This window comes from Chlamydotis macqueenii, chromosome 6 (genome assembly GCF_036417535.1).
Source record: "Chlamydotis macqueenii isolate bChlMac1 chromosome 6, bChlMac1.mat, whole genome shotgun sequence".
In the NCBI taxonomy this organism is placed as follows: Eukaryota; Metazoa; Chordata; class Aves; order Otidiformes; family Otididae; genus Chlamydotis; species Chlamydotis macqueenii.
This window is the reverse complement of record NC_141561.1, coordinates 8,290,741-8,317,106: the sequence shown is the minus strand read 5'-3', so window position 1 is coordinate 8,317,106 and position 26,366 is coordinate 8,290,741. Positions and strand designations below refer to the sequence as shown.

At 38.5% G+C, this 26,366-nt stretch overlaps 1 protein-coding gene across 1 annotated transcript in view; it reads right to left on the bottom strand.

Annotated features, from left to right (window-relative positions):
- Positions 1-26,366, bottom strand: part of NCKAP5 (NCK associated protein 5) — a 398,473-nt gene that overhangs the window by 11,927 nt on the left and 360,180 nt on the right. The window contains exons 16-19 of the mRNA XM_086751339.1: positions 21,471-21,785; positions 19,118-19,254; positions 16,914-17,043; positions 14,313-14,500 (exon numbers count right to left, since the gene is read on the bottom strand). Coding sequence (XP_086607465.1) covers positions 14,313-14,500; positions 16,914-17,043; positions 19,118-19,254; positions 21,471-21,785 — 770 coding nt within the window. The remainder of the gene's footprint in view (positions 1-14,312; positions 14,501-16,913; positions 17,044-19,117; positions 19,255-21,470; positions 21,786-26,366) is intronic.

The following is a 26,366-nucleotide window of genomic DNA, read 5'->3' as shown; positions in this document are numbered from 1 at the left end:
AATGCCTACCTTGCCTGTACCAAACGCATGAGCCATCCTGCCTGCATCCATGAGAAACAAGACTTGCATTAGCTGTAACAGTCGTGCTTTCTCACTTAGCCCTCTCACTTGTCTCATAAGAGACCGGGGTCAAGGCTAGGCCTTCTCATTTGATTTATGGAATATGGAGTACCATATGGTGTACGTTCAAATACTGCACTATGCCTGGCACCTGAGAGAATCCATGTTGTTTGGTGCGTCTGCCATGGTTACCAGGAGAAAGCACGATGCCTGTGCTCACGGTGACAACATCGAGAACAGAAATAGGGTAAGATTAGATTTAATAATTTAGCCAGTGGAATAAAATATATCTTGATGGAAAAAATATAAATTGTAACTAATCTCATGTTTGCCAGACAACTCTAGGATACGGTCCTGGGCTGTGACTCAGTAACTGTGTGGATTAATCCAAAAGGAAATGAGAGAGACAGGGCTAGATGCAGGGAGTAGGCAATTCATGTCATAAATGCAGATTGTAGATGATACTCCTTTGCCTAGCTCTAAAGGATGATCAAAAAGAAACATTGTGAATTAAGCAGAGTAATGCTGGGCACCAAGATGACCACTGCTGGAGATGCAGATGGAAGTTCCTACAGCCAGGAGATTTATGAAGTGTTCAACTTGTCTCCTCACAAAACTAAAGCAGTGATATACATTCTGATTAATACACATGCCATTTGGCTGTGATCTGAGGGGAATTTTAGTTAATTTATGGGTTTAGATTTGTTTCCTTCATCGTTTAGATACAAGCACATCTGTTTCTGGTCATGAGAACCTCTATCCTATTCTGTGGTTCAGCCCGGCATACAAAATGTCTCTCACTTGGATCTGGTAGGAGACATTAGCGGTTGCAAACTGCCTGTGAGGGGCACAGCCCTGAAATAGAATGGAGTCAAGGACAAGTGTGCTGGGCAGACCTTTGCCTTCCCTGGACACCTGCACGGTTCAGGTTAAGCAGCTAACAGCATCTAAAAGGCTGGGAAACATTTGTGCTGAGTCCACCTGGGCTATAAAAGACTCCTCTCAGAATGTGAGGTGTTATTTTGACGAGGCTTTAGAGGGTTTTTCAGAGAAAGGAAGCACAGTGAGAATCCGTACTGGGAACCCCAGTTCTGTGGGGTCTGATTCCCCTATTTGGCTGTGAGAAAACCTTTGTTGGGCATGATCAAAGAAGGAATTTGGCACCAGAAACCAGGACAGGCTTCTCTTCCCGCAGTGGGCTTCCTGCAGTGACAGAAAAATGTAGTAATTTTTATATTGATCTTGCTACAGTTTGGGTATAAATAAAGAAACATATATGTGAAGTGATAGCCCGCCACGTGAATGGATTTATTGGACAAATGCTCTAGCAGGTTTATTGACCTTAGCAGTACAGAAGTGTTACTGCAGTATTGACACTGCAAACTGTTGTGAGATACCGGTAATACAGAACATGTTCCCAAAATACAGCTTATAATATTGTTAATGTAAGAGGCCACTAGGAGGACTAAAATACAACTGGAATTCGTGCAGACATGCTGCAGAGCTAACGTGCACTCATTTTTTTGAATGACCAAAGATGATAAAAACAGGAAACTTGGATGAAAATACAGAATAAAGCTGTTCCCAGGGGCTATTAGCAAATGAATAATTTGAAAGGTGTTGCTGAAAATGAACAGGTATTTGATATTTAATGGAATAAAAAAATATATTTAAAGTGTTGATTTCTTTGATATTTTAGATTATTCAGAATTCAAATACTTGTAAGAATGGAATAAAAATTCCCTCCATGCACAGATGTTGTTAGGAACCCTGTACGGACAGCAGGACTGCTGAAGGCAATCAAAACTCTTTGCAGGATCAGGGTGTGAATTTGCTTCTGACATCCTGAAAATTCATCAGCAGAGGGGCGGTGTGTTTGTGGTTAGCCCTCGTAATGCAAGAGCCCATCTTGAGTAAGAATGCTTGATAAGAATACTAAGTTGTAATGATTATTTGCTTAGCATTGCTATGAGGCCTTCAAAGCCCTCCAAGCAGCCTGCTACCAGTACGGGATTAAATTCCAAATGCAGCTGGAAGGTATTCTTTATATTCTTTATTTTAAAATGGGGAATTTGATAGCAAGAGAGGTTTAGCAATTTGGACAGTCAGCCAGAACATCACCCTGATCTCCACAGTCCTGCACTCTTAACTGCTAAGCCTTTTGTCACTATTTGAATATTTATTTTTTTCTTTGCCAGCAAAAAATTCTCCATGGAGAGACAGAGGCCTGTATCGTTCCCACTAGAGAGCTTCTGAAATGCTCTTCAACATACAGGACCTGGCACTTTATCCAGTGTATGTGGTAGCTAATCAAATGTTTTGCACTGACTTGAGTAGACTTTGGATCAGACTCTTGATGCATTAGAGAGATAAATTATTTAACTTACTGAGTTCCCCTAGAAACAAAATATTGAGCTGCAAACAAAGCTAACAAACACCAAATGGGATACCATCTGCTGCAATGAGCAGAACATGACCAGTTTCCCCCATGCTTGAGGTTCTTCCAAAATACAATCTGAAATAGGTTTGTTAAACTCCCAGCTGTCTCACAAAATTGGCTTAGCACAGGTTAGCAAATGCTAATGCTACCAGCAACAAGCCAGACTCTGATGTATCAGTTGGAGTTGTCTATGATTTATTTCTATTGGACTGCCCTGCGTAAAAGCTGAGAGGTTTCCTGCGATCCAGAGACTATGGAGAGGTTTCTGTTGGTGCCCTGTGTCCTAGGACCTATGGACACTGAGGAGTTACAAGGATGCATTCACAAATCTGGATTCTTCTGTCCTTTGGCATCCAGACTTACAGCCTTACAGCCTTCTGGAGGAACAGGACATGGAGGCAAAAGAAGCTCTGTCTCCCACAGGAATGGCAGGAGATACCCAAAATCCCAAGCCCTGTGCATTCCCTACTTGGTGTCAAATTTTTTGGCTGAGGTGGAGAACATGTGGGTTCCCAAACACTTTCACGGGGACAGAAGGACACTTCTGAGCTACATGCAGTGCATGTGACACCAGTGGGTGCCATCAACATTAGCCTCCTTTACAGTTAGAAAACATACTGATTGAGCAACCAAGTAGTTTTTATGTAACGTGAGGAAAAAACTCAACAGTATTTGCCTTGTAGAACAAGACAAGAAGATAAATGTCTTCATACCTACATTTCCTACGTAGCCAGACACTTCATCTTCTGGTATCACCACTACAAGAGATGAAACTACCATGAGCAAACAGGACCTCCAGACTATTCAGACTTTAGCAGTTAACCAGAAAGGCCACAGCTCTCCACATCATGCAGCTCTTTCAGATGGTGACTGCTGTTCTTTCGTTTGCTCTGCTGCCTCTATTTTCATCACTGTGCTACTGATGATGTCATAATACGGATTTCATGTTTTTACAATGGATTTTACATATAGAAATGCTGTATTATAAATGTACTAGCCTGACTTGTTATAGTTGTTCTCAGAAACAAAAGAAAGAATGATGTTCCAATAATAGTAATAATAAAAATATTCTGTAAAATGATACAGATGAAAGTTTTAGCACTTTCCAGTTGCTCTTATTCTAATGTTATGAAAAATGCAATAAATAAATGGGTTTAAAATACGAAGAGTTTCATTATAATATGATCTTAACTGTAACATTGTAGGACCAGATTAAAAAGTACACAGTATTTGGCCCTCCTTTTAACTCGGGGAAAAATGTCTACTGATGCTCCATGACACTGCCCACAGAGCCCATGTACAGAAGTAGGATGCTACAGATCAAAATTCTGCCAGAGAGAGGGAGAATATCTAAATCCATTTTCGAGCACCTATATGAACACCATGATGTTCACAGGATCCAATGTGAATCTGTCAGAGACATCAGCACAAGCTGCAGATTTCTAGCACCTTTGAAAACTGGGCTGCTAAACTGTCTAAATATGAATTTAGGCACAGCCATTAGGAAACGAAGCTTGAAAAAACTGGCCTGTATTTTTACTGATTAGGGGCCACAATCTCCAGTTAGGCTATGCAGAGCAAAATAATTCTTGCAACAGTGATCAGGCAGAGTGTGCTGGCTGCCTGGCTACCTCTGTTTCTCAGTTTCCAGCATTGTCTGAAAAGCTCTTAGATTTCAAATCTGCTTTGCATCCTAGTATATGTGTTACCAACAAGTTTTCCTATCTGGTAACTTTTCTGAGGATATAGTGTCTTGGTGAAGTCTAGACACTGCTGTTATAAGAAATGTCGCAGACTATTACTGCATTATTAACATTCTAATTTTATAATGCTATATAATATATTCATGTTTAATTTCTTCATTCCCACTCACTTCTGCTTTACTCTTCATCCACCCAGTCCAGCTGAGGTTTCTGTTTACCGTATGTTTTACAGAGCATTCAATAACCCACAGTGTATATGCCTATGTAATGCAATGTCAGAAAAATAACTTTTAAATGTTTGACTGGCAGTTATTAATATAATTCTTCAAATTATTACTCGAGGTTTTATTTGCTGAGAATAACACTAGAGTAATTAAGGGAAGTTCTTAAGGCTACAGCTTTTTATAGTATGTGAAAGTTTTAGTGACCTCTACTAATGATGAGGCAAAGAATGGAGTAATCCAGAGAAGGTGGCACGAATGGGAGCGGAACTATCAGGAGGTGTCTCAGCCATTGACGGGTTGATGGGCAGTTCAGGCTGGGAGGACTCTGACCTGTGCTACGAAAACTTGTATCGCTCTTTTTAGCCTTTGTGAAAGACAATTAGACATTTAAATTACGCAGCTGTATCTTACAAACTTCCTAACTTCCCTGTGTCACTTACTGCTAATAAGTCTGCTAAATCCCATGTTTGTTTCTCCTACCAAAGACAAATATTACTTTCCATTAAAATAATATGGATGCTGCATAAGGCCCAAAATTCATGTGCTGGGGCCTAAAAATACAGTAATAAATAAAATATTTCACTTTGGGACTTCTTATAGAGTGTTTGAGCTTGCAAAAACTATTTAACCATATTTTTCTTAAGGATTTAGACAATCTGTGTGTCATATTGCACAAAGTCCAGTATAACCTCTCATTTAAATAAAAGGTGAATCACTTTTGGTAGATGAAAGCAGCCTGTGGAACAAACTATAAACACCTGCAAATTATTTCTATATGATTTTTGCCAATATCTGACATAAAATTTGCCTTCTTTTCAAAGACTATGTTGATTACGATATTATTGTCTGTCCACATACGAAAAGAAAAAGCATCCTCTTAAAAAAAGAAATTGTTTGCTAACGTGTTTTCAGTATACTGCCACATTTCCTGCTACCATTAGCTGTGTAACTTGCTCATGTATTCTGCTGAGAACAGAACTCTTATACTGAAAGATCAATCATTTCCTACCCTTCTTTGCACGATGTTTGAGTGCTTTATGTTAAACATATCGCTGTTACAGAAAGGGAAGGCAAGTTTCAGCTTGAAAAACAATTCACAAAAATATTACAGTATTATTCATCTCATTTAACTCTGATAATCACATGCTCCTCTTGGAGTCAAAATATTTTCCAGCTTCAGAAAACAAAAAGCTTACTGACTATCTCTCTGCCCTACTGCTCTTATCTTGATTGAGTCAATCCAATGTTTATTGCACCCAATTTATGTTTTAGCTTTTTCTTTTATTACTAATATAATTTCTACCATTACAACAATTACCCTATCTCACAAGCTTACTAATATTTATCATTTGTTGCTGTTAATGTGCCCCAAATTCCATTTTGGCCTAGAGTATTATTATAATATTCCAATTCAACACAGAGAGAAATGAAACCTAAAGCTTTATTTCCAAAGATGGAGGACTGAAGAGCGTCTGGCTACAAATGGCAGAAACATTAGTGCACTTTGGGCCAGGCTGCAAATCACAGCAGCTCCATCTGTCAAACCTTTGAAAAACAGCTCAGAACATTTCCCACTCAGGGACATCACAAGGAAATGATACTTTTATTCAGTATGTGCTTTTGGTTCTTATTAGACCAAAGGTTCTACCTACTTACACCTAAGGGCCACAGTGTCTATTAAATCCTTACGTAATCTTCAGTCACACAGGCAAACAGACATTGTGGTGCTCAGGCTGTATCTGCAAGGCACGGTGCAGCGCGATGTGAAGATACCGGTGAGCAAGCCCAGTGGGCTGGGACCAAATGCGATGGGGTCTTACCAACACCCGGCTTGTTCCAGCTACTCAGCCCCACTGAGAAATGGCCTGGAGTAACCAGCCCATAAGGAGCTGAGCTAACACTCTGCCCAAGCAGGCTCACTCTTAATTAGCTCTGTACAGCTCTGCGTTGCTCTGGGCATTTGTATATGAGCAGTTTTGGACCACTCCTCTGGGGACTCCAGCAAATGAGCTACAGGACTTTTTGCAACATCAGGGCCAGTGTGTAATGTGGTTATGTAGCTCCTACATGCTGAAAAGACAAACTTCTCTCTATAATTTGAAATTTACTTGCTGAGATGGTGGGATATGGAGTTTCTGCTCCAGTGATCAAGTTTTTCCACTCAAAAAGGGCAAAGTTCTTCACTCCTTACAGTGCTAAAGGGGTTACCTCCAGTGAGCACAACACTCCAGCTGTGGCTACAGGACCGCTCAGTGTGTTGCCTTAAATCAGACAAGCCCACACATCTGCATCTGGCACCTGACAAGCCACACAGGCACACCTCACTCAGTGCTGTGAGCTATTTGGGGATTTCGCGTTACACGACACTGTGCCACAGGCACTGGAATTGCACCTACGCACCAGCGATGCTTCAAGTCCTTAACTTTCCTCCTGTAGCTACAGCTTTTCACTTCCTCCGCATCTTCTCTCAGACTCACATCCAAACTATTCTCCTCTAGCCTTGCACACCATGTGTTTTAAATGCCACTCTGCCTGCTGCAGTAAGCCAAAGACTTTCTGTCCCTCATCAATATCCAAATACTCTTTTAAAACTCCGTGCTAAAAGATAGTTGAGTTAAAATGTTGCCACCTACCCGTCCCCATAAATACACTAACCGAACATAAAATAGAGAGAACTTTTACACCAGCTGGAGGGCTAGTCAGAATGGGATTTGGTGGCACAGTACGAAAACTACTGAGTCCATTAGTGTTAGAAGCAGAACTGTATCAGCAGATAACAGCTTCCAGTTTTTTTAGGGTATGTTTTTCCTAAAATATCCCTTGCATATCATTAAAAACCTTATTTTCTCTGGCGGACTCTGCCTTCCAAATGTCGTTTTCCCTTGCCAGAGCCTTTTAAAAACTTAAAACAGTTATGCAGAATGCTGTTATCCTCCTTGCTGAGACACTCTCCATTGCATGATTTTTTACTAAAACTCTCAGCAGTGTAAGAAGCCTCAGTTGTTTCACCTAGAAGGCAGAGGGAGAGAAATGAGTCTCTGTATAACTGCAGCTTTTTATTGTTGCCAAGCTACTTCCTCAGGCTAACTATAAGAATGTTCTTCCACACTACACAACATTTCTTTTAAGTGATACACGTCAAGTGAGACTCTGGTCCCAGGAGACTGCCTAGCAGTCTGCAAATTGCTTGTTTTGCTGTCTCTTCACTTCACTTTTTGGAGGCAACTTTGATGGCAAGGTACTAGAGACAATAAGACCTGATTAGGAATATAAGGCTCGGTAGCAGATCTCAGACTGTGAACTTGCCCTGTGGAGAGGAAAAAAACCATGCAGAGACGTAGGATTTGTTGATGTCTGGAGACATCCTAGCCTATTTCTAATTTCACATTTCCCCACTTGAGTTGAATCAGACTTGAGGCTAGAAAAAATATTTTTAATTCTGTACAACTCCCATGGGTGGTATGGTAAAATCTGTTTTCTTATCAGATCATGCTCCTGTGGTTTTTGTCACTTACATTGTCAAATACTCCTGTAAAATTCCCCTGACAATAGATCTTACATCAACTCGGGTAATTACTCAAGACAGTCTTTACTTTGACGGAACAAGTATTGCATCATTCATCTGAGAATCAAACCCCTTTGATTAAACAGAAAGGAAGTCTCGCAGCCCCAAGCATGTCAGTGGGTAAATTCTATGGAGACAATTTTGACAAATAGAAACGTGCAGCTTAAAGACCCCATACATGCCACGCTTAGGGAACGGGGGGGCTGTGGTGCAGGGAGTGGCTATTTCAGTAGTGCAGTCCATGGCCAGCAAGGCCTTCTGCGAGCGCCTTGGTGACCTCCCGGCGGTGGCGGCAGACAGACGGGACCTTGCCCGGCAGCACCACATCTAGAGGCAGAGGTCCAGGGCAGCTCCGAGCAAGCACGCATGAGGCAAGCGAGCTCGGGGCAGCCCAGCTCCCGCTGGGCCACCTCAGGGCTGCCACGTGCTCCGACCTGAGCGGGTACTCCTGCATGGCTTTACACCACCGTGAGACTTCTGGCTTGGGTCCTAGCCAATTTGAGCACGGTGCTCAGAACATGCTCCGGTTCTTTGGGTGAGGTATTTTGTTGTGCTTTCAAAATAGGTGCTGAGCTCTAAATGGACAGAGGAGTCTGCTGGGTAGTTTACTTTCCCTTTGTAATGCTGCCCTTTATAAAACTGTTGTTGGATCTTCTATATACACCCTGTGCTAACATGATGTGAGTTTTGAAGATCAAATACAAAAGCATAAATACTGTAAATGTTATTTTCAGCTTTTGTGACAGGGAGGATGAAAGGATATCTGATCCTGACTGAATTATAATGTCTGGTTCTAGGCTGGTGTCACCTAATGTTTACATTTATAGGCCGCCTTCCTAAATATATGCAAGGATTTGATATACTAATTCCTTACACAAATAAAAACCATTGATCTTAAAACACAAAAGATGGGTGAATGAGTCTGCAGACTTATTCACCATCTACAAATTGTACAAAGGCAGTATCTTCCCTAACATCTTATGTTCATCAGGGCTAGGAAAGGAAATATAACTGATTCTGTCCTCACCTCATCATCTTCCTCTCTCTTAAGTCTGGCAAGGAAAATAGCAAAGAGGAGGTGAGGTTTCTGTGCTTGATACACAGTAAACTGAATTATACAATCAGTACACATAAATCCGTAATCAACCAATTCCTGTATTTGATTCAGCCCATCTAGATACCTTCTCTTATTGACAAGGGACCCTTTCTATCTTCTATCACTTTCTAGTATAATAATTTGTAAGAGTTGCTTCAAATTCTATATTTGCAGTAACATACACATTATACAAAACAAGCTAAGACCTAGGTCATCTAGAGCATTTGCTGTTTTCTTTCTGGTTGTAACATGAGATAGGTATTGCTGTTCTCAATTTACAGACAGTAAAACTGAGATCCTGAGACCAAGCAACTAGCCAAACATCACCCAGTGCTGCCCCAGCTGCAGGAGCTCTTGTTATTATGAAACTATAAGCAAGGAAATTACTTCGTGCTTACCTGAGGGTGCACTGAGATGCAGTTTCACTCTCTAAAATACAAATGGTAGCTGTAAGAACTGCTTTTTACTAGTTCCTCAGAGAGGAAAGCTTGGGGCAATGTTCATCTTGCTGACTTTGGGTTGAAAGTTTGGTATAGTACAGTATAAGCCAGTATAAGCTAGCTGCGTAGGCTCCCCTTCTCTGGTCATGGCAAGGAAGCAAGTAGTTCCTTCCCACTTTAAACTCTTAGGATGCAGCTCTTCCCAGCTGCTAACTGGACCCAAATCATTATCTTAGGCTTTTTCACATGTGATAAGCAGAATCCCTCCCTAAGCATATCTGATAATGTGAAAAAAATCAGTTCTCTGTGAAAGCAGAGTGCACACAGTCTCCCTGGAACTACTTCAGACTTTTAAACACAGAGTCTCTTTTAAGAGAAGCTCCATTTAAGAGTGCAAGACCTTCTTTCTATCAGAGAGAATAAGGCACCTTCAGAAAGTGACTCAGAGAACCCAAATCAGGCAGATAAACTTTGCCGGCACATTCTCCAAGAGCTGCCTAAATGGGTGAACAGTGCAAAGTGCCCAGTGTGCTGCCAATGCGTACCCTGGCTCAAGACTTACTGATCTCTGTAGGAGACGAGACGCAGGCAGAAGCAGCTCATGCCTTTCTTTGTTTGCCCTTACTCTTGTTTAGTGCAGCCTGCAGAAGTGTCTAGGCTGCTTTAACTATTGCTGCAATTCCGGAATGCTGGAACATCCTCTACAGTATCAGCTTAATGCTCTGGGATTCTTGAAGGCAGCAAGTGTTGTGCAATTACCAAACTTTCTTATTCTTGTTTCTAGCCTCTTTGTGGATATTCCCCTCTGTTATTACGATGCATTAGAAGGCTTTTGAGCACAATGAGTCAACCGTATAGCATTAACTTCCAATCAGCTTACTCAGCTGTAAAAAACCTTGAGTTTATCTGGGAATGCCGCCACATCAGCTCCATTTGTAAGTGCAGTCAAAACAGCAGCAAATTCTCTAATTTTTCCTTTTTCTGTATTTGCCAGCAAGCTCTCATATCTTCTTGAATTGCAAGACACGGTGATTTGAGCGTTTGATCTCCTTCATGAATCATCTGTACAACACATACAAACTCTGCCGTGTTGAATAAGACCACAACTCCACATGATGAGCCTCCTAGTTAAATTGCTGATGTAGTTAACTGTGCCAGAAATGTCAGATTTCTTATGTATGTCATCACAACTGAGGGAAAACTAGAGGATTTACAAACCTGTGATGGGTACCAACTTCTTTCATAAAGGATCTTTTCTTTTAAGTGCTGAAGTCATGCCTTGAAATACAAGCAAGCCTTGATGGTGACTCAAACCAAGTAATACACAGGGACAAAAGAAAGCAAGAAGGGCTGTATTACAGAGAAAAAGTATGTGATGATTGGTAAAGGACAGAGAAGAAAATGTATTTTTCATGATGCTTTGGAATCCTAACGATGATTAAGTAAAAAAAATCTTTGACCAACTCAGTTACTTCTCCAAGGGAACAAAGATGACAATAAAAAGTCTTGTGTCGGTTCTTGTTTGGTCATAAAATAAGTTAATAAACAACGGGCCTGGGTGAGGGAAATTTGTCTTGTTTTCCAAATTTTTATAAGAAAAAATAAATCTCCGAACTTTTAAAGTCTAAACAGTAAATTAATTGAAATGTGAAATAATTTTTTTCATTGCAAAATGACATCAGCAAACTGCTCAAGGCACGACCAGCTACTGCCACAAGGAAGAGGAGCAGCTGTTTCAGGCAGGCCTCACTGAAGTGTCACTGAATAGGTGTCTCCCACGGGCTGACCGCAGTGGCCTTTGGATCAGGTGCTGCACGTGTTTTATTAGATCAGAAAAGTTACTGTTCAATTTAAATTACTTCATTTGATACATATAAAAATTATTGTTTCTTCTTTTACAAATCCTACATAAGGAAAATACACCATGGCTGTTAATTTAAGTTAAAATTTTATGTTCATGATTCAATGCATCTTATTCTGTTCTTTGAAATTACTATTTTCTTGTCCAAAATTCTGCAGTGTAGAAAAGGATGACATTATTTCAGAATATGTTTTCCAGGTCAAAATAAATGTAACATAAAATTGGCCTTAGTGCCAAGAGATGCTTGGCATCTCTTGGATGCTGTTTAAGACTTGGCAAATAAGAAACTAGGACAATAAATACGTGTAAAAGCCTTTTTTTTTTTTCCATTCCTGAAACTGTTCATTCAGTGTCCCGTCAGCTTAGTACTTCCCTTTGGTTGTTTCCCTTCTGGAACTCCTTCTGTGCAATACTTTTTTGCTGATAAAACTTGTTGTGTCTATACTTTGGGGGAAATGCTGGTGAATATGTTTGGTGAGAAGGAGACAATTCAAACGATAGTAAGTCTGGGTTAACAGAGCTTCCTGCCAGAACGTCTCATTAGAGCACCCAGTCTGAAGCCACTACCGTACTGGTGCTCTACAGTCCAATTTAATTGGGCTGAGGGACTGATGCAGCACACTGCTCTTTTGACAAGCAGTATAAACTCATTCTGTCCATCACGACACTTGGTTGATTTTTTTTTTCTTTTTTTAAGGCTTCACAGACACCATTTGGGAATGAAATTCAAAGCATGTACCATTTCCTTTTTCAAAATGCCAAATATTCTGCATGAAAGCTGCATTTCCCCTCACCTCAAAATTTATCTGTTTTTTTTCAGAGCTGTTGGCCCTAAGTGCCTCAGTTTCTGGTGTCCTCCTTTTTTTTTTTGTGGGTAGTGTTCCAGATCACACAGTTCTGATTTAGATTGTGCATCTTCTTGGGTTGGACAAATGACAGCTCAGAAAAATTTGCCACGGTGGTTCAAACGAGGAGTACAGGACAACCTGCTTTGCATGGTTACTGCCTCTCATTTGTCATTCTGAAAAGTTTAATGCTAACAGGCAAATCTTGAGTGCATTATTGAGCTCTCACTGTTCACCAAAAGGCAATGCTGTTTTGAGAGCTATTGCAGATCCTCAAAAAGTAATCTCAAAAGCTCCCAACATAATGCATGAAAAATGCTAGTGCTGAGTTATACCTGTTGCCTTCTAGTTTAATGATGGTTTTTTACAAGGATCCTAAGGCTATTTGAATGAGTTTTGTTCAAGTTTTGATGCTGATGTGGCACATTGCAGAGATGTCATATACAAGAAATGCATGAGAAGAAAGTAGATGCAACTCTGAGCCACTTTTCTATAGTGGAATGAAATCTAACTGCTCTGTTAATAGCAAAAGAGCTTGGCCTTCAGAAGGAAGAACTGATTTTACATATTTTATATATACACACACATACATATGTAATTCTTCTCATCTGCATAATTAAGCTATGAATTTCTAGACATTCAAGATGAGGAATTAAGTGGATGCTCAAATTATTTTCCTTCATCTATCCTTTTTAATACTCTTCTGCTACCTTTTTTTTCCCCCTTTTCTTCTTCCCAACTATAAAACCAGATTCTTTAAAATTGTTCTTTCTAATACAACCCAAATATATTCAAATATTGAATCATATTCTGGGTACTAGTGAAATTTGGTCGATTGGGAAATGAGGCAGATATATTTAAGATTTTTCTTTTGAAGTTTGTGAGTCAATTTAATATTCAGTTAAGCGTGGCTTTCATGCCAACAGAGTTGGAATAAACAGGGGCCCTGCCAGGTTGTTCTACACATTCCTTCTGCACATTTGGCCCAGATTGCTGAAAGCTGTAAGACTCTAACTTTGGTGAGAGTTAATCACCTCTGAAGTTACAATGCACAGTGATTTTCTGAAGCTGAAAACTGGGGTTTGGGAAGAGAGGAAAATTATTTTTCACTTATGAAATATACCAGTATGCTACAAAACAGCAGCTCATTCACTATTTTCTTCTACCACCTTTGTTTATACTGTAACATAACCAAAATGTGCTGAGTGCTACACACAGAAACAAAAGAGCTTGTATTTAAAAAGAAGAAGAGCTGGAAAGGGACTGTACATGGACGCAGAGTGATTACAGTGGATCATGGCTGGGCAGCTCTATTTTCAAACAAATAGGCCTGTTAGAGCAAAGGAGAGAAAAAGTGAGAAAGAAGTGTGAGGATGAGAGGAGAAGGCATGAGAAAAGAGGAGGAAAAGAGCTGGTTGAGAAGTTGCTTTTCAGCGTTGTTGAGACTGCATGATGTCAGGTTTAACAATTTTAGAGACAGAAATAGCAAGTGGATTCGCATGAAGTAAGTGGAGAAAACTAATTTGTTTCAGTTTAGCATCAAGATCCACCAATCAGATCAGGACTCATCTTCATCACAATCATGTTTAAAACTCTCAAATCAGGAGTTCCAGTGCTAACACCAAGAGTTATTTCAAAAGAGACCAGAAGATAGCTGACTTTCATAGCATAGGTTCATTTAAATTTTCAGGAATACTACTTCAGATGTTTCAGTTGTTTACTACATGTTGTGCTATACATATTCTCTAACTATACGTGAAGGAGCAACCTTAAAAGATAAATTCTGTGTTTTCTTGCTTCCCTTAAATTTCAGCTCCTCTCTAATGGTAAAGTGCTAGCGCTAGTCTGTCTCTACTTGTCAATTTTGAAAGTCTAATTTTATGACAGGTGAGCATCAGAATGTAACATTCTGTCCTAAAAATATTTAGATCTTTACTCTTCTGCAGGTCATGCTGTTTTTTTCAAGTCTGCCTGGTTTTTGTAATCAGTCAACACAACCAGACTGAGGAAAAAACAAGAAGCAAATAAAAATAATGATGAAGAAAATTATAAAGAAAACAAAAATCACAGTAACTCACACTTGGGCTGTCCTTGCCCTTGCTGTCTTTACTGGAGGCTCCACTCAGCTGCTCAATTAAACTGTAATGTGTTAATTGTTCAGGTCCATCCTCTCCAAAATGGCCATAGAGACTGTGCTGGTATAAATCCAAGATTGAGATTGGGTTCCCCAGAAATGACTTTCTCTGATTTTGTTTTTCCTCCTCAACTGTAAGAGATGTTAAATACAATATCATTACGGCATATTTAATTGATTAAATTACATTGTAATGCAATTTTACAATTTTAAAATGTATTTCAAATGTTTTACGGTATCTGGCATTAAATGCAATAAAAGCATTAAAATACTAGCTCCTAACTCTTCAATCAATGCAGATACGGGGGACTACTCATACTTAATATGCAACGTGAAGGAGATGCTATGAGACAACCAGAATTAACTTCTTTTCCTTTTTGATTGTAGACAACATGGTTAACTTGGGGGGGATCTTATTTATTATTTGCTCTAAGTTTTCATTCTTCTTTCTTAACAGCCTTACATGGCAGATGTGCTAAGTTCCTTTAGCATGTCTTTCAGTTTGACTATATTTGATAATTTCTTCCTTTTCTCTACATTTTTAGCTGTGAATACAACAGTATAAAAAATACCCTATTAAGGTAAGAAACAGGTCCTACCTGTTTGTTACAGATCCTATTGTAATACAAGAACATTAGGAATAAAACCTCAGTTTCCAAAGTCCAAGGCTGAAAACTCATTCAGAAGATCAAAACAAAACAAAAAAAACCCCTCCAAAACATTAGGCAATGTACTGGGAGCCTCATCCAAAGCTCACTAAATCAATGAAGGTCTTATTGACTTTTAACAGCCTTTGCGTTGGGCATTCAGCCTCTCAGTCTTTCTGTTCCCTGCTCAAATGGAAAATGGAAGTCACTCCAACATTATAGTTGTGCAACTAGTGAAAGTTCCTTAATGTTTTGAGGACTCATCTAAGAAATATAACTATCTATACATATAAAAATGCTCTCTATGAATTAGTTTGCTGCAGCCCCTGCCTCAGCCTCACGTGGTTGTTCTGAAATTGTATCACTTGTGTGCATAAAGAAGCTAAGATCTTTGAACACAGAGTGGAATAAAGTATTGTTATTAATACGATGCGAGAACTGCATTTATAGAGCACAGAACAGAAATCCTGACCATAAGGAATGACCACAGCAGAAATACTTCCGCAATAATGCTTTATAATGTTATTTTCTATTTGTCTCAATCACAGTTATGATTTTTAATTCTGTTACTAGCCCCAAAGTTAGGCATATACACAAAATTAATTACTTGACATGTAAAATTGTGACTTCAAGTCATCTTATCGTTAAACTTGCAATCTGCTGCCATTTAATGCAACTGCTTACATACAACAAAACCCTTTATTTGCAAATTGTGATTAATGGAGAAAAAAATGTTTATCTACCTCTTTAACAAAACATATCTTTCATTGGAACATGATTTGTAAAAAGCAAAATCTGTAAAAAAAAAGTGTTTATGGGCTGAGTTAAATGACTTGCAACATTTCATATAGATTAAAAATATAGTTACAGGAGTAATGTAAATAAAAGGTCCTAGCTTCCTCCTCTGCTCTCTCTCTGACGAAATCAGAAAAAATGGATTAGCTCTGAAAATGTCAAATATTTAAGTCCAACTCCCAGCAGACACTAAAGAGCACAGTATGTCTGTTGACAGTATCTAGCTGTCCACGACATTTTTAATGCATTCATCACTACGGTATCTACTGTAGGTGCTAATCTCTGCTAGGTCAAGCTCGCTGCTGTGCGGAGGGTCAGCACAAATCCTACGAGTCACTGAGGTACTGCTTAAGCTCTCAGGGCTCCGGTGGTGCTGAGACCTCGCACTGGCCAGAATTTATCTCCTGCAGGGAAGCCACTGGCTGCGTAGGCAAGATATGAGCCACGCTCTTCTCCCTCTTCCAGAGGGCACACATCTGAACTGAAAGGGAGCTTCCAGCACGGGCAAGCCAGTGGTGAAGAAAAGGCAGCAATTTCTTGGATTATTAAACACAAAGAAAACCATTATCTCAAGAACTTCACTTAATGTGTTTTTATCTACTGGAATTCAGTAAATGCCAAATTGCCATCAATTCTTGCAAAAAGGTTTGATACTTGAAAATGGCAATATATACATGGAGGACAATGAGAGGGATGTCACTATGGCACCATAACCAGCATCACTTTGATACAGAGGCTGGAAAACTACAGCCTTGATCACTGGGTTATTTCAACTGGCCAATACAATTAAAAAGATAAAAAGGGAAACTATTTTTATAGTCACCTTTCAAATGTTGTAATAATGTAACAGAAAACTTCTTCTTACTTACACTGCAGGGATTTATGCACAAAAATCTACAAGTTAAGCCCCTGCTAGCAAAAACTGTGGAAGAGAGGGAAAAAAAATACACATATAGAAAAAAAAGCAAGAAGTAATAAAAAGCTAATAGAAAATTAAACTGAAGTAAGATCTGGGGTTAGAAAGTTCAATGAAGGACACTATCTGCTGCTGAGTCAGAGTGGAGATGAGGGATATACATTTTTATGTAGAAATTTTCAATTACCTTGTTTGTTGTTCTTTGTTAACTCTACTAAAGTCTCCTCTGCAGTTCTAAAATAATTTGTTTCATACTCTGGCTCCAGCTCAGTGTCACTGCTGCTTGCAGAATAAGTACATACTCTCAGAGCTCTGTCCTGTACAAATAAGGGAATTGCAATCATTCAGATGATGCATATATATCAAGATAATTACAAAGATGGTATTAGGAGTGGAACATTTTATATTGATCATGCAGCAAAAATGGATAGTTCAACTGGAAAAAACCTCTGCATTACCAGTTTAGCTAACCACTTCTCTTTCAAGTAAGTAATCATCAGTCTGACGTGGGGAAATAACACATTCTTCTGGTAAGTCTCCTGAGTTAGTATGGCAGACACAGTCAGATTTTACCATTTTTTTCACTGCAATTTCATTTTCAAATTTATCAACATTTTCAGATAATATCATCCACCAAGTTCAATTTTAAAACTTCTCAAGTATGTTTAATTCAGTGTATTCATACCATGTAAAATTATCACACAACCAACGGTTTGCTGCAAGCAATTCTAAAGGCAATTAGGATGGCCACTAGACAATACTCATGCTTTCTATACCAGTAAATCCTAAGTTCTCCCTAAGTTCATATTCCTTATCCCAGCATTTACATAACAGTACTGGAAAGCCCTTAGTTCCCAGCTGATTCCTATCCCTTTTCTCTTCAGGACCAACATCAAGGGTCTTCTTCAGAGAGTAAAAAGGAATGCTGATGGCTCGGGACAGTTTCTAATCATGGAAAGCCTGAAGGCTTTAACCTTTCAGGAGCAGCAGCTGAGTACAATAAAACCCACAAAATGGGTATGAGGAAGATAAGCCTGAGACATCTACAGGTACAAATACTACCTACTAACCTAACCCAATTGCCTGTCAGTGGCTCAAAAGAGTTTGTAATTCCATTTTTCAAAGAGTGGTATTAATTTCCCCATCTTCCCATCCATGTTGCAGTTTTTAACTGATGCAGAAGGACATCCATTTGATAGGAAGCACATACTTATGGAGAGGGGACCAGACCTGAGGATACCTGCATGTAGCCAGGTATGCTCAACATTACCTGTAAAATTGGAAGAGTGCAAGTCAGCTGTAGTCCCAAAGCCATTTAGACACATGCACATGCCAGCTACACCCACACTGACCCTGAGGCAGATTAATTAGCAGTAAGACATGTATCATGTGTTAAGAAGGTTTTGGGACTGGAGGTGGTCAGTTACGACATTCTCAAGGTGAAGACCATGCTGACATGGTTGTTACTTGGAAGCCAAGACTATTGCACTGCAAAGGATTCACAACCAGTTTGTCAATGATGTACGAGACTAATAATTTTATCTGTTTCTATTCTAAATACCCAGAGCAGGGTCATTAAAAATGTGAGATAATGCAGTTAGTGAATACATGGATAAAGCAGACATGCAAAGAAATTGTGCAACAAAATGTTTTTAGCTTCTTGTAACGTAAGGCTTATTAGCCAGCAGTCTGACAAGTGCCTTGCTTAACGCCCACTTTCTTGATAAAGTTTTGTCTGTCTTTGCTAACCTGCTGACCCTGTACTTCTTGTGAGGCTTGACAGCCCGGCATTCCCGAATATGAGTAACTTGACAACCATCAGCAGTAGCTTTTACATAGCTGTATGTATTTGCATATATGCTATATGCATTTGCTGTTCTTTCTGCAGTTTTCATGAAAACATTGAAGGACAGACAGATCATTGCAGGGATTAATCAAAACCACACAGAAACATGTAAGAAGATTATTTTCCCTTTCACAATAGTTTCACAGCACATCTGCTCAAATGCTCGTACTACTTAGCCATACAGACAAAGAAACTTAGACCTGGGGAAAAAAATGTCTGAATTGCATGGAAAGCAAACAAACAAGATCAAGTTTCTTGAAGAGAAAAACACAGGGTAAAAGGTCTCAATTTCCTTGCCTATAAAATGCCTGTGAGGATTTTTAATTAAAACACGTTTGTAAACCATGAAGACAAAGTACCTTTGGGTGCTGAATTGTTGTTATTATTATTATTAAATAATGAGATTGCAAATGAAGTGCAAGAAAGTAAACGTAGCTGTTAGATTGCTAGTTACTCCTCCCACGATATTACAAACATTCACCATTTCTGATTCTTTACACCACAATACATATCTCATTTAATAGATGACACTGCTTAACTTCTACCTTTGTTTTAGTAGTTTTTTTAGTGGTCCACTCTGGAAGAACTTTTCTGTTTTCCACAGTTTCTTCGGTATGCTCTAATGAGGCAGAGGTCACAGAACTTGGTACTTGCTCACTTTGCTTTGCAAGGTTAACTATTCCTGAATTAAGAGAGACATTATGTAAATTGTAGGTCTCATCAGCATCCTCATGCCAGTGTTTCAATTATAATTCAGTAAAAACTGGGGGCAAGTCATGATACTTTCATTATGTCCAATAATATCTTCCTACTCAAAAGAAAAACTTACTAACTTACTGGAATAATTCTAACAACTACAGTGGCAGAATTTGATCCAAAGCCTTTTCCAGTTAAGAAGAGAAGAGGAAGGCATGGATTTAAATACCTCTAATAGTTTTAAAATATATACTTTTTCAAATAAGCATTCAATATGTACTTCTTGAATATAACATTCAATAACTACTACTAGACATTGTAGGCTCTGCTTTTGTTATTCTATGTTCTCAGAGAGAGAAAGTCTGTTAACATAATTAGAAGTACCTTTCTAGCAGAAATTCTCAATCAGCTAGACTTTATATTTGCTATATTTGCACTAAGCAAAATCAGAACATCAAAGAAGACATACAGTGCATAAGAAATAAAGTGATGATTGTAATTTGGATGAAAAAGCGAAGGGGAGAAGAATTGAATTAAAATATTCTAGTAAAGACTGAGCTGACCCCACCATCTGATGTATACTACTTTTTTTAAACATCTCTTCATGACAATTTAATTAAGATACAAACCTTACAAGGTTGGTGCAGTGAATATTAGCATTAAGATCAGAACAATCTTACTGCTACTGACTTCTTATGAAGCAATTCAATGCTTGCAGTTTCTGTTCAATTTGTTATAATGACAGTGTTTAATCATGGACTCTACTCTGTAGCACACTGCTGAATTGAGGTCACACATGTGGCTATTCAAGCATGTAGCACATAATCTATAACTAAGATTTCTCTTCTGAATCCTTCTTAGCTGTACCATTAATTAACAGTACATTTATTTAAAAAATAATAAGTATTAAAATATATTTTATTTACCATTGATTGAAACCAGCAGAGTCTGCAACGCAGCATACAATGTGTGTTTGCAGTCTGCTATACCATTACAATACTGCACTGGGAATATTGCTAAATCAACTAAGTTCTAAGATGTTTAATTAGAATTCTTCTGCTATGCATCTTATGAACATATAAAAGAGGCTTCTTTCCTCCTAGGCTCAATATACATCAGCTCATTAGCAGAACATATATTTGATGGCCTTAAACTAAGCTTAAACTTGGTATTTAACCTCCCATGCTAATTACGTGGATTCTCTCTTATAGAGTAATACAGATTTATGCAAGTTAAACACTCACAGCTTTTAGAGGAACAATAAATACTTACACTGACAAAGTGCTAACAATCATAACCCCAATAAATACATGACATTGCATTTGGTCACAACAAACAACTCTTCTCCATTAAACCAATTACTTCTACTGTGTTTTGTACCATATCTATCATGATGACGATGAAAAATTCCCTGATATAAACACTGTATGTATGATTTCTAATGTTATTCACATATATATTGATAAAAATATTCACATATATCTTGATTAAAAATGTATATAAATGGTCAGTGTGCATTTATAAAAAAGCTGCACAGTGTTCAATGGAACTATTTACTAACACAAAGTTATTTGTTGGTGCTTTGCTGGATTGCTAGTCCTTTCATTCCTTTGTCAGCTTTTGTTTTACAGTTTAAACACACACATAGCTGATAAGTGAAAGTAAGGTATTTTATGTTCATATATAGAAAAGTATTTATATAATGTAGTAAAGTAATGAGAGTCTTGTTTGAGGTCAAGGCCATATATTCATTGGGAGAGAATTTATGCACTGAGGCCAAAGGAGTCTTTAGCCCAAATCTAGTTTCAAAAGCAAGACTTTATGAATACATCTTTTCTATGTCACAACATGGCTATGCTTTGTACTTTGCCGCAGTCTTATCCTGAATATTGCTGAACATCTGCATTCTTATTTAAGTCAAATTCCAAGGCTGGTATATGTATTTTTTCTTCAAGTACTGTTTCTTGAGAAAAGGATTTAAGCACTTAACACATTTTTCTTCCTCAGATAAGCACTATGTGCAACAAAATTTCCATATGGCTCAGGTCGCCAACTTGTTAACCTTATGCATTCATAAAAAGAATATCTTCTGCTCCGCATTTAACATTCATGTTATCAATTGTCATTATTATAGGACTTTTGCTAATCAGAACAGACGTCAGAGCAGAAATAATGTGATTTTCAGTGTAATTGACATTTTACCTGAGGAAGCTGGCTTTGGAAGGCGACTTTGAAAAGGTCGTATACCTTTGGCAGTCATGGCCGGATCAGACGTTGAGTGACTAATTATGCTTTCCACAGACTCCTGGCTCTTAGCTGTTGAAGGCACTTCTCGCTCAAGAGTTTTGGCTTTTACTGAAGGAGCTGAAAGAAGAACTTGCTCAGACGGCGCAAGGACTTCTGTTTCCAAGGTTGATTCTTGCTTAGAAACATGTCGCCCTGTAGATCGGTTCCCTGAGTCTGGGAGAGGGAAGGTTCCAATCCCGCTGTCCAGCGTCCTCATCTGGCAGCAAGACTCTAAGATACAGGAAAATTGCGTGATGGGGTGGAGCTAAAGGTGTTGCTGGTATTTAAAGACAGCGAAAGGGTCTATGGGAAAAACGGGCATCTTCAAGGGAAGGTTTCAAGGAAAGAAAAACATTTTGCATTTTGTGAGTATGCTGTCACCCGTCATTTGTATGCTTTTGACACAACACATCTATCTAACTGAATACAATGAAATACCATTTTGAGGTGCTATTAAACTAACAGATGCCCAAACATTGAAATTGGTCTGCTTCAGAGTTATGATGTGATAACGCATAAGAAGGGCATGTCCTAGAAAGTGATTACAGCTGGAATCTTTAAGTGATTTAGTCTGAAGGCACACAGAAAATCTGGAGAGTACCAGTGTGAGGGATTGAGTAGTATAACGAATTTCTTCCTACATAAACCCTCACTCCACAAAAGCCTGGCCTCTCTATACCTCTGCTTTCTTCATTGTTTGCCTTACATAAAGGTGTTAATAAAAATGTATCACTTATTCTCATATGAAATTAAGATCTACAGAATTTCCTAGAGATAGATGTCTCAGATGGCCTCGAAAAACTTGGATAGCAACAGTCATGCCATTGTTAACCTTGTTACACCCTGGTTCTGCACATTTGGGTAAGTGTATGCTTCCCAACACAATGCCAGACTGGGATAGCCTAAGTACTTGGTTTGGAAGCAGTATGGTCACACACAGCCTCCAGGTAATTCATCCTACTGGAAAGCTGCTCTGCTAGCCATGGAACAGAGAAAGGTGCAAGTGCAGATACACGCATGTTGCTGTTCTAGCAACTGGGATGTAACAGCACCATCTTGCCTTGTCCTTTTCTATTGAATCCCAGAGACTTGCCTTTTGTTTGTATAATGAGCAAACATTATTGAAGGCACTATGATGGCAAGGTCCTTCTGAGAGGTACAAACACCAAGGAGGGAACTGCAGCACTAATGGTTGGAAAATGAGCACAATTTAGGTTAAACGACTGGAAACATCCCTTGACAGCAAGATCTTCAGTCTATGGCAGACACTCCCAAAGGAACTAGAGGAATTTCCTTTGCTTTGAACAATTTAAGGCTACACTGGATAAAAGATATACTGCAGTGAACAACTGTACTCTAGCAGAAGATGCAGAATATGACCCAGTATATCTTTTCCATCTCCATTTTCTGTATTTCTCAGTATTGATTTTTTAAATTATATGCCCATTTGTTATTTAAATCTGTTGTAGTTACCAATCCTCTGTCAAGTCATTTTCATAATTTTTTTTTCCTCTGCAGTGTTTCTAATACTCTCAGAAATTCAGAAATATTTCTCCTCTATGGGCTTTGCCTGTTTGTTTTGGAAATAAGAACATTAACATGGTCATTTTCTGTTAATATCTTAATCCCAATGTGCCTTATTTGATAACAAGTGAGAAATTACTTACAGATAAATTAAATGCCTATTTATGTTTCCTGGTTCTTGTCAAAAGTGGAGCAGTCTATATTTACATGGTCCTCATAACTCTGGATCAAAGAAAAACTGAAAGTCATACTGAGCACATTAACCCCACAGGGCCTAGCTGAGCTGCAACAGCAAAATGAACTCCACATCATCTTTTAAAAGGGCAGCAAGTGACTGATTTCTCTCACAGAACTGCTGTATCCCAATTAATTCTTTCCATAGGTAAAAGAAGATAAGGTGTGGAAGCCATGGCTAACTGGCAACCATGTTTTCCATCACATTTTTGGCCTAGTGTGCCATAATGATTTTAGAAGTTGCTGAAGGTTACCCAGGAAAGATATTTTTGGTTTTTTTTTTTGAACAGTAAAATTAAGTGGGTGAACTTAATTTAATCAGAAGTGAGTAAACTGTTCCTCTCAGCATGTAACAGAGTGCAGAAAAGTGAGTTAAAATGCTAGGTGTCTGTCCTGGCCATTCACTTTGTAGATAATCAAGCTTAAACAGTGTGTTAGCTCATGGACAGGCAATGCTTCAACTAATGACTATCAGTGACAGAGTTAGTAAACTTTGAATGATTTTGTAGCATTGTTTCCTTTTCAAGCATTCTCTAAGAAACTAAAAAGTCAATCCCTCCTAATTATTACAGGAGAATTGAGTAGACTCAAAATGCATACCAAACAGCAAAGCCTTTCGCTCAGGGTGAACTGCAAGATGAACACTATTTTATCTTCTAAGGTCATATTTCTTAAAATGACATAAGGATTTTTCTTATCCACCGTTACCTTGTCTATGTCTAGGAATGGACCATGAAAGCAATAGCATAAAATCAAGAGAAATTAATACTGAGACCCATATTTCCAAAAAAATACAGTCTCCTGCTGTTCCCAAAATAATTGGAAGAGTGATGGAGGAGCACACCAGCAGTGTCACATTTAATTAACAGGAAAAACAGTTTTAATCAATTATAGTCTTCCTTCATGAAAACTTTCTCCATGATAAAGGAAATACACCATGTGGAAAACAGATTTTTAAAACAGCTCACTAATTTTTAATTCTAAACAACTACAAAAGGGCCTGGCTTTCAAAGTGCTTAAAGCTCAGCAGCTCCCATTGTGACACTTAAAAGACAGATTTTTGAAAAATCCTGTGACTCAACCATGTTGAGAAATTCTCAAAAATCAGGTCCTAAATCCACAGAGTAAACCACAAAGTTCTTTATGGATGTTAATTTTTCACTAATAAAAGTAACTAATTCACCCCCAAAGCTATATTATACAAATGAAAAAGTACCTCTCAGAACAATTTGTATTACAGAATGAATGAATATACATTATCTTGCATTGTTTTTAAACTTTTATGAAGGAACTGCAAAATCAAAAAACAGATTATACATCTCAGTGACAGCTTTCAAACCAAACCATTCATGGCCCATCTGATTCCATCAGTTGCACTGACACTTCCAATAACTGTTATGAGCAAGAGCTGAGCAAGACTACATAATGAAAATATGTAAAAGTTAGATCTCTGATGCTGCAACAGTACTACTCAGTAATGAAAAATTATTCTGCAAAACATTAAAGTCTGAAAAGAGCTATATATAAGCTTAATTGTTTTTGCTTGCAAATTTTTGCTGGCATACAACCCAAATTCCTTGCCTGACTCTGGGGTTTTTTGCCTCTTTCCCCAGAAAGAAGCTCACATAATGGTATTTATTTTTATAGTGGACAGAGATAGACTCACCATCTGCCATTTCACTGAATAATCAGACTAGAATCAAAAGTCTGAAATATTGAAATAGCTCCTTCCCTCCTTCCCATCATGTGGACTTGAGTCTGGGCAGAAAATAAAGTCAATGGAAGTCCTACTGTAAAGAAACATTTCTCAAAATTGAAAACAGAAATAATGAAGTATTTAGAGAAATTGAGATAAAAAAACTCTCTTTGAAGGGAATCTTTTGATGACAGGGTGTTGTTAGAGCTTTGTGGCCAATCTGAGGAAGACCTTTAATGTCGAGAAGCTTCTCAGCCACTAAACAAAAGGAGTTAACACTGCACAGAAATTTTTCTGAAAGTCTGTTGAACTCTCTACTCCTCAATAATTTTCAGATTTAACGTTTTCACAGGTTAGATGATCATGCAGTTCATGTCCTACATCAGCTGGACACCATGGTAATTTGTACAGCTGGACAAGCTTTGGCATATTGCAACATCACTGGGTTTTACCAGAGTTTTCTGCTATCAGTAGACCACCAAGACGTCTTCAACATGGAATCAGCACCCAAACTAGATGGAATAAAAAGGATCTTTGGAAATTGTGCACTATTCTGAGGGTATGGACAAGTGGAGAATAGAAAAGGGACATTCAGGCTGGTAGGTATCAGGAATTGTAAAAATGATATTATTACTGGAGAAAATTGCAATAGCAGCTGCTTCTGTGGTTTTTTTCACATCTTCCTCTGACATGCAAAAATTAAAAGAGTTTGAAGTAAACATAGCCCACTGACAAGAACTGACAACTTGGAATTCATTACAATCTTTTAGGGCATTCTCCTGAGCCCATTTAAAAATACAACTTAAATACCAGCAACAGATCATTAAACCTAATTATTTTTCAACTTTTTTTTTTTTAATTTCTTGTGAAACATTTGCCACAAAGAGACCACTTCTAGCTCAGAAACTATCCTTGGTACAAAACATTGGAGACTGGGAGAGAATATGCAGGGAAGCTGACTGCTGACTTTGCTTTTGTGTTCCTTCAGTGGCACTGGTATCGGTCACTCTGTGAGTGAGAAGAGGTCTCAGTCTGACCTGGTACCACATTGTTTTATGTTGTTATACAGCATCCTTCTCTGTTACTCTTTATATACAATGCATGTGAAAGGAAAATCAAATTGAGGGAAAAAATCAAAGAAAACATAGAACAGTTACTATGAAGGGAATTGCTTCCAGCACAACACAAGGAAAGCGGGTCCAGCCTCCCCCTGGCTAAGTTCTATGCTGAGAGTTGCAAAATAGGGTATTACTCAAAATAAGCAATAGGGCTTGAGAGATTTCAATCCAAGAGATTTCACGAATTTCACACAACAGAAGACATAAGGTGATGACACAGCTTTTAAACACAGCTTCTGA